Below are 21069 nucleotides of genomic sequence, written 5' to 3'. Positions count from 1 at the left end.
CTTCATCATAGCCTACATTTGCAAGACTTACTGGATTATTTGCACTTAGGGTACGGGGGAACCTTTGGGGACTAAAGCTCAACGTTCATGGACATATTGGCTGAAAGAACAGAAATGGTTTACTTAGAATTACATGCGTTTGGCCCCATCCTCAGTGAGAAATCATTGTGGAAGGATTCGCCTCTTGCTAACTCAGATGCCCACTATATTGGAATCAGTGATTGAGATCACTGACTTCAAGAAGATATGATTTCTGCACAATAATCTGATTTCTCCACTTTTACCAGATTATGCGATGAATTGCATTGGTGTGTGGATTAATAATACCAATAGTGGAGTCAGAAAACCAAAAATCAAGGACAGTGTCACTTAAGGGAGAAAATGTTTCCTACATAATATCTTCCGTTTTCCATCATCTATGGCTTCCAGACTTTATGGATGGCTTGCACTTCATGTAAAGTGTGTGTGTGATTTGGATTTTTAACGTAGCTTTAACAATTTATCACTACGATGTCTGCAGTGTGACAGTTTATAGTGATGTCTAGCACTGGGGCATCATGCCGCAGACATGTAGCATGATGTCCCACCCAGTAACATTATCATGACACCAGGCCGACGAGTCCTAATACTAACCTCTTAATGCTGAGCGCCAAACGAGGCAGCTGTTAGTAACATTTTTGTTAGTCTTTGGAATGATTCGGCCCACGTTCTTCCGCATCCGAGGCGGACGCTGTAACCACTAGGCCACCAGAGTGGTCTTCATGTAAAGAAGAAGCCTACCAACTTCAAGTCGACATGTACAAAGTCAAGATCAGTGACACAGAAGAAATCTAGTTAATGCACACTAGCTAACTTATTTACATAGAAAATTAATAAACATGAGACAGATATATGTATGTATGTATATATGTATGTATGTGTATTAAGTTTTCTTAGTTCTTTTTCGTCAAAACAATGCAAAGTATATATTAAAGGTGATGCAAAAATTAACCTTACAAAAGAAAACATTATTTAATTCTTTATGAAATATGGCTATTTTTCAGCATTGAAGTATTGAGAGAAAATATTGTTCTGGACCCAAAGTGGTTGATAGACGCCCTGAAGTCTCTCATTAATGCTCATCCTCTCCAGTTAGAAAGCCCTGCTGACAACGGTGCTCAATCTGTCAACCCAGTTAACAACAGTTCTGAACTTGCTGTCACACAGAAGTGGTCTGACTTTAAAGAGAAAGGAATCCTTACTTTAGACCTTGTTGGTTTGTACATGTCTTAATTTATGTTGCGTGTTTATACAACGTATCTTCTTACTATCCACTCGCCAATGAAACTATAGAAGATATATCATTTTCACACTTCGATTGTTCATTGTTTAATTTGTTCATCACACATACAATATCTCAGTCCTTTTTCATTTACACTTTTCAAAATTTGCACGTGAATGAATCTCATAGTTTATCTCAACCATTCAAAATTACGTCTATGTGACCTAATTTTCAAAGCTGAGTGAATGGCGTTTTCTGCTATCCATTTCGCATGAATATCTCACACCCAATTTAACCTGCTCAGGGCAATTCGCATGTGGGTACACCAGTACTGTAAAAAGTGTTATGCAAATACATTTCAACATCAATGATACAAGCAGACCAGAATAAGGTCATTGTAATCAGGTTGTCGTGTGTCAATGACTTGTGTAGTTTGTACTGTTTGTTTTCTATGCCCTCAAGTTATTGAGCAAAAAGAGGACAACGGGATCAAGTTTCAATGCTAAAGTAATTAATGTTTTCTTTTCTTCAATACATGCTCAATACATTGAACCCTATTTCTTCCACATTAATGAATACTGATTTGAGGATACATCTAGATGGAAGCAACTCAACCATAACATAGATGAATGTGGATGAATAAAAGACCCCATTCCTTGCATCTTATGACTAGCTGCTAAGGACATAATGGAGACCTTGCGATATGTTGTGAACAATCGCATTCGCTGTATTATGTGGTCTTATGCCAGATGTTCTTTTAGAAGCACTTATGTATTTCTGAAAATAATGATACATTATTCAGGATGATGATTGGGACTGAAAGCTCAGATAAATTGGTGAATAAGTTAGAGTTTTTCAAAAAGGAAGAGAACACAACAAGGTATGGAACAAAATATATTAAACCATTGTGTTGTTACAGATCCAGATATATCGTGTAGCTATATACTAGATCTAGTGGACAGTATGTATGTAACGTTTCGGTCCCTTTCAGAATACTGAAAAAATAAGTTGTCTATTGGGCTACGGATTCCTTACTTTATATGCAAAATATAAAATAGTATACATTATATCACAACATTTGCAGCAAGTGAGTGGATAACGCAAATTGTTTTTCAGAATGTAGTCATTGCATTTTTTCTTAAAATCCCACACGTAAGTGTATGGTTAGAGGTTGCTGCCCATGAGCTATACCCAAACCAAAATTCATCCTTGCGGCTAGTTGCGCAAGCTCACAATATTTTTTTATGTGGTTTGCGCTAGCTTGCAATAAAGAACCTTGCAAGCTTGACAGTTTATTCATTACAAGTTTGCGCAAGCTTGCCGCAAGGTTCCAAATACCAGCTTGCGTGATATCAGTTTGCGCAAGCTTGCATTAAGAGATTGCGATTTCGGTTTGGGTAGCCAGTATAAAAGAATAGACAGGAGGGCCAAGTCATAATAGCCTCATAGCTGGGATGGAAGTTGTCCTGGCAAAAAGTGAATAGTGGCGGATTTAATGTTGATATGGGATTGGTTTGTTCTTATTAGATTTGAAATTTGACAGGTGACACAAAACATGTACACTGCTAAAACGAAATAATGTCATAAGCATTGCATTTTAGTTTATATTCAATGAGGTACATTCATTAATGTACTTTACTGCAGAATTGTTACTTTAAAGAGCAAACAACAAATTTACACTGGTTTGTCTAAACATTACACCATTACTGCTCTCGTATTGCTGACGATAAAAGTGATTTTTTTAATTATCAATTACAGACCCATAGGAATAACTGTCTGTTGACGTAGAACCTGTTGTCAGCCAGTGCATTAGCGAATATGGCATGCAGAAGTAACATAGACTTGCATAAATTGAACACTCAGTTAATTTTGTTTAGATTTCAAAGCGTTTTATCTAGGTCATTGCTAAGTATTTTTCTGATTCGAATGGTTCTGTAGATGCTTACACCTGTCACAAACCACTGTTGTTTTTACCAGTTAAGGCTAACCAAAGATTGCAATATTTGCGTTTCGTTTTCCTTTATTGGCCTGTAAGTCTCTAATTCACTTGTAAATGATACCGTTATTGAAATGTAAACAGTGTATGTAGTTATCTGTAATTAATGTCATCTTCTTATTCTTCAATAATTTACACATATCAGAAAAAAGTGTTAATATATGGATAGCAGAGTACATTTCATTTGTAAGTTGAGTTGCATCTAATAGATCTGCCGTCACCATCATGTGTCATACATTATTTAGTTTTATGTGTTATAATGTTTCCTATTATTTATTTTAAAAAATATTAGCATGAAACCGCTTGGGATAATCTTTGAAACATTTCTAATGATAATTTGTATCCAAATCTAGTGTGAAATCTTTATTAACGAAACTTTGTTTACCTCGAAAATGCCTGTTTAACCCTGCAATAATAATAATAATAATAATGCCTTTTTTAGGAGAAGGTAACTCACTTAACTACAGAATCAATCTCCCTTGAGGCCTTATGTTATGTACAATATATACAGTACAAAATAATTGAGTTATTGTGAAAATCAAAGTTTCAGGCCAGGAACACATGCACAAGCATCAGTGAGAACACAAACATATTCAATTTTATACAGCATTTACAAATTATATGTGAAACGTGTTCCTTGAAAATATTTCTCTATGAAACCTAGCAGAGAAACATCAGAGAAAATCAATGGGATATTTATATATTAAAGCTGTTCACTTGTCTTTTTCTTTTACATCAGTTTGGGGCATCAATTATCGAAAGAAGATACATTTAAAGTGACACTTACACATGAAAATGTACAACAAAGTAAAGTTACACATTCAAAACAACTATCATCAAGGGTCGTGAATCTGTATATCAGTTTAACTATACCTCTTGATTGGGACTGATACTAATGTGTAAGACAGAAACAGACGAGAGTACTATATTCATTTCTAACTCTATACCTTTGTCCACAAGTCCAAATACTTTAGCAGGAATTAGGTCCACCTGTTTTTTCAACAACACCCATGACCAGAACTCAAATCTCATCAACCTGTCTCCTACTATTCTGAAACTATGTATTTAATGTATTTACTAAAATGATCTCAGCTTAAATAATAAACCCACATGCATACAGAAAATTAGTATTGAACATGTTATTTGCTAAGCGACCCTTGCAGCCTATAATCATGAACATTAACACATATCACTAGTACTAAAATATACACAGTTGAAATCCAGATTATGTCTTAAACATTGCATTATAGTTTTTTCTCTCAAGAAGGTAACTTCAGTGATCTACTGTGTAGATGAGTTGCTACATGAAAACACCTTGCACTGGGGTTTCCGTATATTACACCATCATTCAAGAATAAGTCAATATTTTATGGATTTAAACGTGTAGTATCCATGCCAATGCCAAGTTTTGATCTGAGAGGATTGATTTTGTGGATGAATACAGGCACCATTCCCACTTTCCAGTCAACGCTAGCCATCTAAACATTGCTCTTGTTGCATTTGATTTCCCTTTATTGATGTGTGAATAATGACAGCGTCTCCGTTAGAACTACCAATATATCAGAACACATTTAGTATACGGATAGCAGGAGTTCAAAACAAAGAATTGTTAAGTGTTATAACAATCTTTCAGTTCTTTTTTTTTTAAAAAAAAACTGTTGTCAAAAGTCTTTTCTGCAATCCTTATCTTGCTGCGGATAAAGAAATATATTTATCGCGATTTGTCCATATTATCCAACAACATCAACACTGATAATAATAATAATAACAATAATAATAATAATGACTCTATTTAGAGAAAGTAATTTAATTAGGTACAATATATACTTTATGCACATTACACAGTGGTCAATTTTAACTGATGCTACAGAACAGAATTATTGTAAAAATGAATGCTTCAACCTTAGAACATATGTACAAGCATCTCATATAAAATATTTTATTAATCTTTTAAAAAATATGTGCAAAAAGGATCATTGCAAGAGTATATGTTAAAATGTAGGAAAGAAGGATATTACCAGATAAAAAACAGGAGTGTTGTTTCGTACCAGTACACCTTTATATTAAAAGTCCTTCATAAACAGGGTTCCCAAGCTACCGGGAAATCAGGAAAAAGTAAGGAGAAATGGTACAATTTTCCCAACGTTGAAAAGTTCTTAACGTTTGCAAATATTGATGAAAGTCGGAAGAAACCCTAGGTGTATTTCACCATCACAGGACGACAGAAACAATTATATAAATTATTCATAACTGAACTGATCGGTAATTACATTTATAGAATATTAGGAATTTGTAGCATGGATAATTTGGGTGATTGCCATCAATATATTTGTATAGTCAATCCAAATGCTCAGTGGATTAGATTTGTCCACTAGGCTGGTTATTTTATAAACAACTCCATATAGTTATCTTTTCTTACCTGGAAGGTACGAAAACGAGCCTAGCATTCCAATAAGCCAACATGGTGGCGGCAAATTGCGCTGTTTATGAGATGGCGAAGCAAACTTCATCGAGTCATACCTGCATGACATTGAGTTGAAAATTGTTTATTTTCTCAGAAATTGGAAGTGTGAAATTTTTTATGGATGTAATGCGTTGGCACACGAGATAAAACTACAGTGTTGACTGAATTTGACATGGTTCTTTCCATTTGCATTTGCACAAGTACACATACGTAGCAATCCATGTTCATGATACAGTGTATCATAGGTCGAGTAAGCAACTGTTGATATCAACAATAAAGCATTTCAAATGTAGTATAAAAAAAAACCCAAAAATTAAATGGAAGTCATATACTGTTGGTAATATAAAAAAATGTAAAAGTTCGAAATTATATATATCTTCCGAGAAAAACCAAATGTGTTTTGATGTATCAGGTGAGTACCATCGTTGACATATGCTCTACGCTTGATGAAAATAGTTCTAACCAGATGGCTGCGACAGCGACAGGTTTCTGGTCAGTGTCCACATGATACATATATTGAACAATATGTGTCCTATCGTGATTTAACGGAAATATATGGCATTCGTTTAATTTATTTGACTTTTTTTACAAAAGAGTTACGATGTTGACATCACGTGACTATAGGACTTCAGATGTCATAGGCTGAGTTTTGTGCATTCGGGTGATTAGTAATGCATGTAACAAGTACTATTTTGGGTTTAATCTTTGCTGTAGTTTCATCTCATCTGTCAGGAGATGCAAGACATAACAATTATAATAGCTGCAATTTCTGAGAACAAAAATTAGTTTTCAACCATCTCCAGTTGGCAAAGCTCGTGGAGGGCCTATCAGTTTCAGGTCAAACGTTTAAAGATGAAGTCACTGTGTTTGAAAGAAGACAAATTGTTTCTGCATAATAACTTGACTTGTCTACATTCTACAGATACATAAATTTGTCAATAGTTTGCACTACGGAAGAATTGTTTAGATATCATGCTTAAAAGGTCAAAGGACAAGGTCATTACTGCTAATATGTACTTTGGGTAATAAGCGAGCCTATTGAGTGCGGACTTGAGTCTAATATGGAGGTTGGTGTGACAAAGAATTAAGATTTCTGCACAATAATTTGAGTTCATTATATGGTCAAAAATGAGTTGAATATATGATAAGGAAGAACCCTATTTATTTCTGAATTAAAAATTATTTTATCCATGGTCTCTGTAACTGAAAGAAGTAAAATTATTTTTGGCAAAATAACCTTAGTTTTACATAACAAATTTCAACCAATCTTGGTAAATGTTTCGCACTTAGGTATTGAATTTCCATATTGATAAATATGGGGTCCAAAAGGTCAAGGGTCACTGACCTAAAGAAGAATTATGGTTTTCCGCAGTCCAGACCAAAGTTTGTGAATACCTTGCGCATTTATGGTCTATGGTTATTACCTCTCTCATAAAAGGAAATAAAATGGTTGTTGTGCCCCAATTGTAATTTTATGCACTGAACATTGTTAAGCATGTGGGGTTTTGTGTGCTGGTACAACCCAGTAATGTACCTATCTGTCATAATTTACATTCCATGAATGTAAAACCATTTTCGAAATTTGACATGTTCAGAATTTTTTTCCCCTGTAGTGAATTTTACATCCTTGGTGGTGATTTATTTGATTTGAGTCTGGAACATTAGGCTGAACAAATATATTTTGGATACAAGGGATTTTAATGCTCCATTGGTAATTGTGATCATACAAAAGTGATGTTTTGTTTAACATTTCAGATTTTATTAGAATGTCTTTATTTAACAATTTATATAAAACCGCTTGAAATCCTATTAAGCAAAGATATGGAAATATATTCTAAGCATGCATTTGCTGTGTTAGGTTGTGCAAAAGCTGCCTATGGTTAGTAGTGGACAGCATCAAGTCACTAGCTGGTATACCTCATAACTGTATACACTCAGCACAATCGTAGAAATTAGGTTAAGCGGCTTAAAATAATTTTAAAAACTTATGAAACAGTAAAAGATGGCATGAGTAAACATCTGCTGTATTAGAGTTATATTTGTTCAGGACGTTTGGCAAATGATAAAAGTTTTAAGCCTTTATGTGTTAAAATAGATGGGTATTTTTTGCACTAACCATAATTTGACCACCATGACAGATAACACGAGATTCTCATGGTACTTTGCCTTCCAAATAATGCTTGTTATGCCGAATTTGGATTGTCTGCGATACGTTATTTATTGCGCAATATGCTTACTATCATCAGTTTTTGTTTCCAAAGAAGGATGCAATCTTCTTTAATGGCAGATACAAGTCAGGCTGAAAAACGGAAGTAGTGTCTATATGACAATGATAGGGTGGGTGATTGAAAATAAAACATATTATGAAAACATTAACACGATTTACTCGTGTTTCTAACATGGCATTTAGAAACACTGGTGTTAAAAAATATGGCTTCTTTATTTATTTAAGAATATGTATTTACTTTCCTCAAAGTTTATGATACTACACTGAAAAAAAACCAGGTGTGAATCGCACCTGGCTGCTTCGATGTATGGATGTTTTAGCAATCAATCAGAAAAGTAAGCGTACTAGTTTGTGGGTGGGTTTGTAGTTGTTTGGAAGAAAAAAATCATGTAGCTTCATTCACTATAATAAAGCCACACATGAATACTTAAACAAATTTTAACTTGATTCTGTCATTTGGTTTAGCATAACATAAATCCTTGGCCACATTTGAGTTGATTCATTCAATATATTATAGCCTGACACGAATATTTGGCTGTATTGAAATTGATTCATTCAATCTACTATAGCCTGACACGAATACTTGACTGTATTGAAATTGATTCATTCAATCTACTATAGCCTGACACGAATATTTGGCTGTATTGAAATTGATTCATTCAATCTACAATAACCTGACACATATATTTGGCTGTATTGAAATTGATGCATTCAATCTATTATAGCCTGACACGAATATTTGGCTGTATTGAAATTGATTCATTCAATCTACTATAGACTGACACGAATATTTGGCTGTATTGAAACTGATACATTCAATCTACAATAGCCTGATACATATATTTGGCTGTATTGAAATTGATTCATTCAATCTATTATAGCCTGACACGAATATTTGGCTGTATTGAAATTGATTAATTCATTATAACATAGCACGACATAATTACTAGGCCACATTTAAGCTGATTCTTTCATTCTGTACTCTGACTTTGGCTTGGCTGCATTTACATTAATTCATCATTGTGCCATAGTGTATGTGCTTGGCTACATAAAACTGATTTATTTATTAAAACATAAACTAAATTTAATATCTCAAGATGTTTAAATTGATTCCTTCATTCGATTATGGCCTGGTATGAATGCTTGGACACATATACATTGATTTATTTATTATTTTATCGACCGAGAGAATCTTATTCTACTATTTGACTGGCTGCATTTAAATTCATTCATTCGAATATAGCCTGACATGAAATATCCGCGATAATAACTGGAATTTTATGTTAATGCACAGGATAATTATAATGGTTACCATTTGTGCATACTGATTGTAACAGATGAAATGATGCACTGACAGAAACATAATTTATTTTTGACACTATCATAGCACATTAAACGTAATAATGGATGAATGTAATTTGTTGCACTTCCATGTTAATGAGAATAAATCAATCTCCGCTTTTATAACCACGTGGCTTCAAAATTATCTCACAACCAAGTTGTTGCTGGAACGTCTCCAACAAATCTAAACAAAGTGTCGTTTCTTTCACAGATTCTGTCTGGACAAAGGAGAAATATCCACAACTGTATGACCACAGGGATCACATGTTGTCGATAATGGAACACTTAAATATCATCTCCAAGCCAAGGTCGTTCAATGAAAATGGGGAGAAGGTCAGTTATATGACAGTCCTAGATTCGTCCTTTTGCTGTATCTGCAAGGTTATTTCTTGTCAGATCCTAAAATATCATTCGAAGATGAACACTTCACTTATATGATTCAAGATGCAAAATACTGTGTCAAACATATAAAGAAATATATGGGCATTCAAACTCATTTTTATATGATTTAGCTGATATATATTTGTGTGATGTATAAAAGCATGACTATTTGTAATAAAACTCAAAACGTTTTATTGCTCGTCCTCTTCCCAAAACAATGATGGAAGCGTTTCATCGAACATTTTCACAACATTCACCATTTATAAGAACAGTAATCCATTATATTTTATACCTACATATTTTATAATTGCATACATGTCTCATTTCCTGGTGCTAGTCCTAAGGCCAAGGTAAAATGGTACTTGCAAAGTTATCTGAATGTCAAAAACAAAAATAGTAAAACCCTAATCCAATGCCGTAGTCACCTTCTTTCATTTAGAATGTCCAACAGAGTGGCCTCTGCAACAATCGGTAGGTAAGTCTCATTTGACTATGGGCTATGTTTGAAATGATATGCAAAGACAAACTACCACATTTTATCCCCCAAATGCCAGGCCAGTGTGCATTGGCGATGTACATCATTCTGAAGTGGGACCTACCGCATACCTGCCTTCTCCCTCCCTCCTTTCAGACTAACTATCCATGTGCTTCACAGAGTTTGGGCTTCATAATCATGGCTTATTCTGATAGCCCTTCTGTTGCACCAGTAGATGTGATAAAGTGATTTGGACGTGAGGTAGACATCACTAGGGTGCTGCTTCTTAAGAGGAAGCTACGGTCACATCAGAGAGGGTCCCTCCTATTCAACAATCCACTTATACCCTGTCTACACACCTGGCGTGTATCGAACAATGTATTTATCACCACCATTTGTTAAGCAGGATTTCAGACTGTAAATTGTTCAATCAGTCTGCATATTTTTGAGAATCAAGAGCATACTCCCAAACAGTTCCATGAATTGTGAGTCTTCAAAACAATGTTCATCTCATCCTTTATGTAAATGTAAGCCAGCAATTTGTTAGAATGTATATATATAAATGGCTACCTGTAAGTTCTCACCTTAAAGAGGTCTTACATATTGTAATTTAAATAACAAAATTAAAAACATGTGTGCATGTTTCAAATGATGGTATTTGATTACTGGCAAAGCATTTAAACGGTGCAATATCAAAAAGATACTTGATCTGGAATGTTTTGCTCTTGACTTCTGTGAAAAGAGACCTATTCTCAAAATGTCAATAGCATTGTAACAACACAAGCAGTAGAGTGCTTAAAATGTTTTTGGTTTCTAAATTTCTGATAAATTCAACATTCTGAATTAGGAAGGAAGGAATCAGATTCACAGTCACCAGCAGCTGAACGAATTTAAATCTCGCAGATATTTCCGACACTAGTAAACGGAAGCATGATATGTCATATTTTTGTAGTTTTTGAGAAATTAATTTTTTAAAAAGCAATAAGTTTGGTTCAAGTTCTTCAATTTAATTTAGCAGATTAAAATTTAAGTTAATTTTGTGTTCATAGCAAAGACGTGAGTTCCCCACAATTAAGGAATCTTCACACACCATACTGGCACAAGATCTGTTGTATCAGAAAGAGCAAACACATAAATAACATATTTCCAAGCACATGATCATTTTCCTTGCAATATACTAAAACTAATGAACGTGAGATAACAAAAGAAAATTTCAGTAACGATCAAATATGTTTTATCTATTAGTTCAGGTGTTGTTCATCATGCACATGGTTACATTTGATATTAAATATCTCCTTTATTGTCCAAACTATTAATTCTTGATACTAGAAGACAAAATGCATATATCCTAAAGTTCGTTCTTCATAGCATCACAAACTATATTCACGTCAGAAGCTAAATGAATTTTCAGGAAAAATTCAATAAATGTAGCTAATAGTATCTAATTATTTTCTCGCAGGAAGTATTTTAACACCGTTCAAATTGACATAGAGTTTCGAAAGAAGTCTCATTAAAAGTATTCTAAAATAAGATGATCTGTTTGCATATTTAACGATATCCCCTATCCTGTGGAAGGTTTGATTCGTTTATTAATGAGTGCTCAGTTTTCCTATTCGGCAGTATTAAGCCATAATGTAATTACCTCTGTTTGATTATTTGCCGTATCAAAACTGACAATTCCAGAACTGAGAATAAACATGGTGAATTAAATGTACGCATGCCATTATTACACGGATGTTGTCGGGCTCTTTGTCAATACGAATTATTTTTAAGACCATTCATTAGTTATTTTTAATTACATTAAGAGTGATGAGGTAAAAACTAAAAGAGGAACATCAGCGATATCATTCGCGATGTAGCTTGATGTGGATTTTAAACACATATTGTCCTTTTTAATTCTCAAAAATGGAGATTATTTGGGTTTTACAGTGCACATGTTGTGCTCGATATACAAGACTACTTTCATTTTCAAAACCTCAGAGGTAAATTACGAAAATTACAAACAAAAGCAACAAGCATATAACCTTTTAAAATGTATTTTCTTATAGGACTCACAATTTCAATTACTGAGCTTAAGTTTCCGAAATTCGTCAGCACACATTAAAAAAGTAGCAACGCCTTCACAATGAAAAGTCACGTCTGTACACAAAGGACGGAGAAAATATGCTTTTTTTATTCCATGTATTTTCGTTTTGAGCACAACTGTTGTAGACATACAATCCATAGTCAGTGATCACATCTACATGTCATTTCGAATTGAATAAATAGACTGGAAGACCTCTAAATGTATGTTAACTATTCTACATTACTATAGTGCAAATGAAATTGCCCAGTGCATTCCCTTTCTTCGTAGGAGCTTATAACATTGCCCAGTACATTGCCTTTTCCCAGTGGAGATTACAATATTACCCATTGTATTGCCTTTTTTCGGTTTCCTATAACATTGCCCAGTACATTGCCTTTTTCCAGTGGAACGTACAATATTGCCCAGTGCATTGCCTTTTTCAGTTTGCCTTACAACATTGCCTAGTACATTGCCCTCTTATAATTTTGTTCATAAACCCCCAATTATATTACTAGCAACCTTGTGGATTAAGAAAATATACAGTTGTATATTGCTGTGTTTACTTAATACACCAATGAGTGAAAACTATTAATTCAATTGAGGAAAATTTATCAAATTTCTATCTAGATATTCTTTATATATATATATATATATATATATATATATATATATATATATATATATATATATATATATATATTACATGTCTGTTTTAGGTGGAGAACTACTACCTTACCCCTTGTATGCTTCGTCAGGAAACTCCAGGAGCAGTTATCTCCCCTGAACAAGACCCTCGATTGGTGAGCACACCAGTTCTCTGTTGTGTGTTTACGGGGAAGTTTCTGCCAACTCCCATTTTCCATAGGCTTTTAGCTGCCTGTGTAGCGCGATGGCCTGTTGCCAAGAAGATGGGAACATCAGAAAACCTCATTTTCTGTGGCTGCTGTGTTCTCGACCTGGATCTTTTCCACAGACTGACCTTGTACTTTAGGAACCATGTTGTTTCTGCGAGAATAACAAGGATGGGGGAAGACGAAGTCAAGACTCCAGATGCAAAGTTGTGTTCCAGAGTTAGAAAGTTCATTACTCTGAATCTCTCGAAGATTACGTCGTACTTAGGTCAGAACTTACAATATGACCTGCGTATAGAGTGCCCACCGTCTCAGATTGTCGCTGATGATGGCAGGTTCTGTTGTTCACCATTTAATATGTGGTTTGCAGATGAGGTAAGATGTTTTCAGCATTACTGAATGTAGCTGAAATAACTGGATATCACTGTCTTTTTTCAGAAGTACTATCCTGCTATAGTGCTTGTTGTCTTTCTGGGTATAGAAGTTCCCTAACTGTCGATAAAGTTACTAAGAGAAGTACTAATGTGTGAGAGAAGTTCCCAACGCAGAAGGTAATGTCCTAACCAGATAACACTGTAGGAGAACAGTTCCCATTGGAGGAGACAATAATAGATTTAATACGATGTCTGCACGCAGCAATAGTTTCCATTGGAACCGATGTTATAACAATTGTTTGACGATAGATCCTGTAGTCTAACATAAATATGTAATGTCCGAGAATAAATTCACGTACCTAGGAAATCTGAACTCATGATCAGCTTTAAGACAGTTGAATCACAAACGTGTAAAGATTAATATGCAGTGAAGCCATCATTTTGTATAATTGAAAATTGTTTTGAACAATAATGAAAAATGCAAAGCTGAAATTATTTAATTTTGCACATTAAAAGCCCTACCTTTATCAAGCTGTTGCACTGATTGTTCTGGTAACGTGATCACTTGTCAGTTTGTTAAAATGCCTCAAAGGTTTCATACATTTTAGTACGCTATGAGATCTTTTGGATATAATTTGATTTTATATTCATAGGACACATTTTATTTTATAAAGAAATTTAGAGTATATTTTCCATTACAGTACCTTTAATTAAATGAGCCAAAAAGTAAAGCTTTAGTGTTATCCTACAACATTCCGTTTAACCTTTGCTTTTATACGAGAGAAGAGTGTCATTTCTTGGCAAATATTTTAACAGGGCTTTAATACTGTGTATACCTGGTTGCTTTAGTTTATGGTTATCGGTTAGTACTCTAATTACAGTCCATAAGTGCATGTTTGTTATCAGTACTCGTCCTAAACTACCTGTGGATCGAAATGAAACTTTTACACGCATTACTCCCAACATCTAGCTGGTTGTAAGTGACAATTGTATCGCTCAGACATCACTTTTAGCAACCAGAGCGACCTGCTTGAATATATTGCTAATATATATAAAGATGTATGCAAGTATGTATGTATGTATGTATGTATCTGTGTGTGTGTGTGTGTGTGTGTGTGTGTGTGTGTGTGTGTACCTAAATCTGCCCCTGCTAAAGAAATGGTTGCATTAACATGGATTTTCACAACAACACTTCTTATTATTACGACTCCTCTGTGTCCTTAAACTAAGTAATGGGAAAGAGAGAATCCAAAACGTTTCAACAAATATTTTAGTTCCCTAGTGTACAAAGTAAATATTGAAAAATAGAGTACAGTATGGTGAGTTAAATTCCAAATGGTCCTAAAAGTTATATCACTAGTACAAAAGTATAGTGTAAATCCAAATCCTTTCAGATATTGAAATCTTTTGATGTGCCAGTAGCCTGGACGAACTCAAAATAATTTCAATAATTGTAATTTAGTTCTAGAGTCAATGATCACTTTGTAATTCGAATAATTGAAATAAATAAATAAATCAGTTTAACCGTCAGAAGTTTGATTCCACATTGATGATAAAGTATTGAAATAGTAATTCTGTTGATTAAAACCTAAAAACACAATTGCAAAACAAGGATGAAGGCCAAACTTTAAATATTTGCCATGAATCAATATGAAGCTAAGACCATTGATCATCATGTTTTTTTTATCATATATCAATATAACACTAAGACCATTAATTCTCATCATATTTGGCATGGAGCAATATGAAGCAAAGATAATTCATCCTCATGTTCTTTGTCACGAATCGATATGAAGCTAGGACCATTGATCATCATGTTATTTATCATGTATCAATATAACACTAAGACCATTAATTCTCATCATATTTGGCATGGAGCAATATGAAGCAAAGATAACTCATCCTCATGTTCTTTGTCATGAATGTATATGAAGCTATGACGTTTCCCTTTCATCATATTTGGCACGAATCACTAAGTAGCTAAGACCATTCTCATCCTTTTGTCATGAATCATAATGAAACTAATACGATTCATTTTCCCATTATGAAGCAAAGACAGTTCTTTCTCATCATGAATCATTATGAAACAAAGGTAATTTACTCGGTAATATGCTCATCGCACCTTTTAGCCTTTAGGTGAAGGTCAGATCAATCAAAAATATGTGTTAATGTAAGTCAAAGTTTGCTAATTTGACAATGTTGTCTAATCTTGCAGAAGGGGTTTCTTCTTACATGGAATGATTCATTATGAACCTATGACAACTCATTCTTTGACTTGCTTGATTGCCCCTATAAATTTGGGCTCAAGATCACAGTCATAGATTACTTGTGTTAAAATTTAAACTAAAGTGTTTTCATTTGCTAATAGTTCCTATTCCCTTTAAGGATTTTCTTCAGCGATGCGATGAATCATTATGAATTTAAGACAATTCATTATGTGATATTGTATATATCGTTCATTGTTCTTGATCTTTTGTTTTATTAACTGGTTACAAAGCTATTATAATAGCTGTGCCTTTCCACTCTCTTTAGGGGCATGATCCTGATGCACCCATAACGCCTGAGCACATGAATCATTCTCGCCTCTGTGTTGCTATTGTAACTGTGTGTGGAAATGCCTTAAGGGAAATCCTACTCACCCATGTTCCAGCTCCACACACGAACATCTACCAAGCAATCCTTGCCAACAAAGCCAATTTGGTCAACAAAAGACAGGCCAAATCAGGAAAATGGCTGAATCCTCTTCTTAGCTATGAACAAAGACAGGCTGTCTTCCCAGATCCCTTTGGTCGGTATATGGCAGATGTGGACCAGTTTGATATTTCTTTATTGTATATCCTCATCAGAAATGTCAGCACGTCTGCTCCTCCGACAATGATGGGCTGGGGATTCGATCCACCAGATCAGCCAAGGGACAGATCATTAGGAGCTAGCGTGGAGAGAATTCGTTTATATAGGAATCAAATTGTAGGTCATTCCATGGATGGCAAGATGGATCAACACCATCTTGATGAATACTGGAACAAGATTGACACTGTACTTCAAGACATTGAAGATGCAATTGGTAGACAGGTATTCAGAGTACAGTTGGAAAGGCAAAAGAGACAAGTGATCTCCATTTATGAAGCTTGTTAGCTGCAAAAAGTAATTCATGAATTATAAGCATCAATGCAAAGTAAGTACATGTGTGTGCAGACAGACAGACAGACAGACAGATAGATAGATAGATAGATAGGTGGGTATTAGTTGGGTTTTGTTTAATTGCATTTGTTTATAATAAAGTAAAATCAAGGGCCATAACTGCAGCAGAAAGCACATTTGTATCATTTGAATTTTGTATGCTTCCTCTCTTCTGCCATCGAAATAAAATGTAAATAAGTTTATGGTCAGTTACATCCATTTAAAATCTATACATTCTAAAAATTCTTGACAGAATTGTATCATTTGTTTCACACTTATTTATGTAAACATGTCCTACTGCTTATTTGTAAAATTTGTGTTCCTTAATATCCTTCTGTATACTCATTGTGGGGAATGCTTATCAGTGGACTATCAATATTTAGTGTGAACTTTTTGGCAGTATTTAGTTTAAAATATGATGGTATCTCCATTTCGTTTATATGGAACATTTCTGTTGTACGAACCCTGTGTGGTATAATGACCGTATGCCAAGCCACAATTTTGGCCACATAGGATTAAATCACAACCATTTTGCTATATGACTAAATCATAACCATTTTGCTATATGTCTAAATCATAACCATTTCGCTATATGACTAAATCATAACCATTTTGCTATATGTCTAAATCATAACCATTTCGCTATATGACTAAATCATAACCATTTTGCTATATGACTAAATCATAACCATTTCGCTATATGACTAAATCATAACCATTTTGCTATATGACTAAATCATAACCATTTTGCTATATGACTAAATCATAGCCATTTTGCTTTAGGACTAACTCATAGCTATTTTGCTATATGTCTAAATCATAACCATTTTGCTATATGACTAAATCATAACCATTTTGTTACAGGACTAAACCATAACCAGTTTGCTATAGGACTAAATCATGGCCATTTTAGCATAGGTCTAAATCGTAGGCAATCTGTTACAATTTAAAGGGACTAAGTCATATACATTATGTCATAAGACTCAATCATAACCATCCTGTTATAAAACTAATTCACAGACATTCAGTTATAGTTTAAAGGGGCTATATAAAAGACTTTATGTCATATTATTATGTCATGTCGTATACATTGTTTTAATTTAAAGAGACTAAATCATATACATTATCTTGTGGATTAAGGCACTAATTCATAGACATTATGTTATAATTTAAGACTAAATCATAGACATTTTGTTGTAGTCTAAAGTGACTGTTTTATATTGTATTACATTTGGACTAAATGATAGAAAGCTTTATAAGTTGAAGAGACTAAATCGTATACACTGTTATAGTTTATGGCACTAAATCATCAACACTCTGTTATAGTTTATGGCACTAAATCATCAACACTCTGTTATAGTTTATGGCACTAAATCATCAACACTCTGTTATAGTTTATGGCACTAAATCATCAACACTCTGTTATTGTTTATGGCACTAAATCATAGACACTATGTAATAGTTCAATTTAGCTGCATTGTATTGTATTGAATATTGAGTACATGATAGATGTTCTGCTATTGTTAAAATGGACTGTTTTGTCTTGTATTGAATTTTGAATAAACGATAGAAATTGTGTCATAATTTAAAATTACTGCTTTGAATTGTATTGAAGTTTGATATGGAAAGTTAAATAGAAATCGCATACATTTCCATACATGACTAAAATCTATGATCATTGTATTAATTACAAATTTGAGAATTTCTTTGTACAAATTCGTAATGCAGAGATGATTTGACTTTGGTTGACTGTCATCACAGCTTATATATGTACATTATGTCCATCCATGATTGCCCCAGACATAGCTGGAGATATTTAAACCGACATGTTTTACCAGTAATCAGAAGTATATTTACCAGGAAAGGGGTCATCTCAGTGTTTACTGAACCACAGAACATACTACTCATGCACATTTCCCAAACTGATTGTGAAGATAATGCACAGGTTGCAGCACATGATGCATATCGGACCTGTTCCTAAGGCAACCAGAGCTATTATGTATTGATCAACATTTATATTTGCTCAAGAGTAAAGGCAAATGTAGGTTACATATCTTAGTTGGAATAAATATATATTATCGTCTTCTCAATACAACGTTTTTGTCATTACAGTTGGTTAATAGCGGACATAACATTCCAATGACCTTGGATTGGTTAATAATCGACAGAGTATTCGATTTGTCGTGGACAGATTAGCGATGGACACAATATTTCGGTGATCATGGATTGGCTAATGATGGACACAATATTCCAACGGTAATGGATTGGTCAATGATGGACACTATATTCCAACGGTAATGGATTGGTCAATGATGGACACTATATTCCAACGGTAATTGATTGGTCAGTGATGGACACTATATTCCAACGGTAATGGATTAGTTAATGATGGACAGAGTATTCGATTTATCGTGGATAGATGGGCACACTATTTCGGTGATCATGGATTGGCTAATGACGGAAACAATATTCCAACGGTAATGGATTGGTCAATGATGGACACTATATTCCAACGGTAATGGATTGGTCAATGATGGACACTATATTCCAACGGTAATGGATTGGTTAATGATGGACACTATATTCCAACGGTAATGGATTGGTTAATGATGGACACTATATTCCAACGGTAATGGATTGGTTAATGATGGACACTATATTCCAACGGTAATGGATTGGTTAATGATGGACACTATATTCCAAAGGTAATGGATTGGTTAATGATGGACAGAGTATTCGATTTATCGTGGATAGATTAGCGATGGACACAATATTTCGGTGATCATGGATTAGCTAACAATGGACACAATATTCCAACGGTAATGGATTGGTTAATGATGGACACAATATTCCAATGGTAATGGATTGGTTAATGATGGACACAATATTCCAACGGTAATGGATTGGTCAATGATGGACACAATATTCCAATGGTAATGGATTGGTTAATGATGGACACAATATTCCAATGGTAATGGATTGGTTAATGATGGACACTGTATTCCAATGGTAATGGATTGGTTAATGATGGACACTGTATTCCAATGGTAATGGATTGGTTAATGATGGACACTGTATTCCAATGGTAATGAATTGGTTAATGATGGACACTATATTCCAATAACCATAGATTAATTAGTGAAAGACACTGTATTCTAATGACCACGGATTGGTTAATGATGGATACAATATTCTGATGACCCTGAATTGGTTAATGATCGGTACAATAATCTGATGACCGTGGATGGGTTAATGTTGGACACAATATTCTGATGACTATAGTTTGGTTAATGATGGACACAATACTTGACTTCCCATGGATTCGTTAATGAGTAACACAATATTCTGCTAGCCAGATAACACTTGATTGGTGAATGATGGACACAATATTCCAATGACCATGGATTGGTTAATGATGGACACAGTATTCAGATAACTATGAACTGGTAAATGATGGATGACGGACACAATATTCCGATGACCATGGATTGGGTAATGATGAGTGCAATATTCCGGTTACAATGAATTGGTTAATGATTGACGATGGACAAAATATTCTGATGACCATGACTTAGATAATGATGGAAACAGTGTGTTGATGACTATGGATTGGTGGATGACATACATACTATTCAGATGAACATTGATTGGTTAATGATAAACACAATATTCAGATGACCATGAATCAGTTAATGATAGGCAGCAACAGCAAAAGTAGCTGTTCTTGAACCAAAGATATCAGCAAGTGCTTTTTACTTATAAATAATATCCATGAAATTTGTCAATGTCTAAGATTGACATTGACAATGCAAGTCACTGTTTGCCTTATCTTGAGCCTCTATAGTAATGTAATGACAGCGCAATACAGATGACACATTATTTAATTTCCATAATGACGTAGTGATATTGCGATTCAAGAGGCTGTTCCTTGAGAATTTGTGCTAATGTAATGACATCATGATATAGAAAGTCCTTCATTGAATGTCTATACTAAAGAAATGGCAGTTAGCATGGTACCAGGACAGAAGGATGTGGGCTATTATAAAAACAACACAATAAGGAAGTCGCTACTCTGAACCGTTGGGCAAATGTACCGATTGCAAGTACAGACATTGATGATACTAAAACATATCAAATTGTGCCCTACAAATAATTCAAATTCATTTTTAATTAACATATATTTCACTGAACAATCATCACAGATGAACATATCATGACATTTATGTGTAACAAAAGTAATGAAAAGACAATCTGTTATGTGGTTCATGGATGATACATTTGTTTGTTGCTTAATTTAGTTTAGTGGCACACGACCCGTGGCCTTGTTTGTAGCCTGGTTTAGTTTTTTGGTTCATGGTTCTTGTGCGTGTTTGCTGCTTAATTTACTTTAGTAGTTCATAGCTCATGACCTTCTTTGCTGCCTGGTTTAGTTTTGCTATTTATTTTTTTAGGTA

General features: G+C 34.3%; 1 protein-coding gene across 1 annotated transcript in view; it reads left to right on the top strand.

Moving 5' to 3' along the window:
- The window catches only part of LOC149789726 (uncharacterized), a 28933-nt gene extending 8185 nt beyond the window's left edge, over positions 1 to 20748 (top strand). The window contains exons 4-8 of the mRNA XM_089973107.1: positions 1044 to 1255; positions 9501 to 9622; positions 12927 to 13436; positions 15968 to 16610; positions 18728 to 20748. Coding sequence (XP_089829233.1) covers positions 1044 to 1255; positions 9501 to 9622; positions 12927 to 13436; positions 15968 to 16570 — 1447 coding nt within the window. The 3' untranslated portion in view covers positions 16571 to 16610; positions 18728 to 20748. The remainder of the gene's footprint in view (positions 1 to 1043; positions 1256 to 9500; positions 9623 to 12926; positions 13437 to 15967; positions 16611 to 18727) is intronic.
- Positions 20749 to 21069: the final 321 nt, after the last annotated feature.

The sequence above is a fragment of the Sinohyriopsis cumingii genome, chromosome 10 (assembly GCF_028554795.1).
Source record: "Sinohyriopsis cumingii isolate HCF-2022 chromosome 10, ASM2855479v2, whole genome shotgun sequence".
NCBI classification, from domain to species: Eukaryota; Metazoa; Mollusca; class Bivalvia; order Unionida; family Unionidae; genus Sinohyriopsis; species Sinohyriopsis cumingii.
Note: the sequence above shows the minus strand (reverse complement) of the source record. Positions and strands in the feature narration are given on the sequence as shown.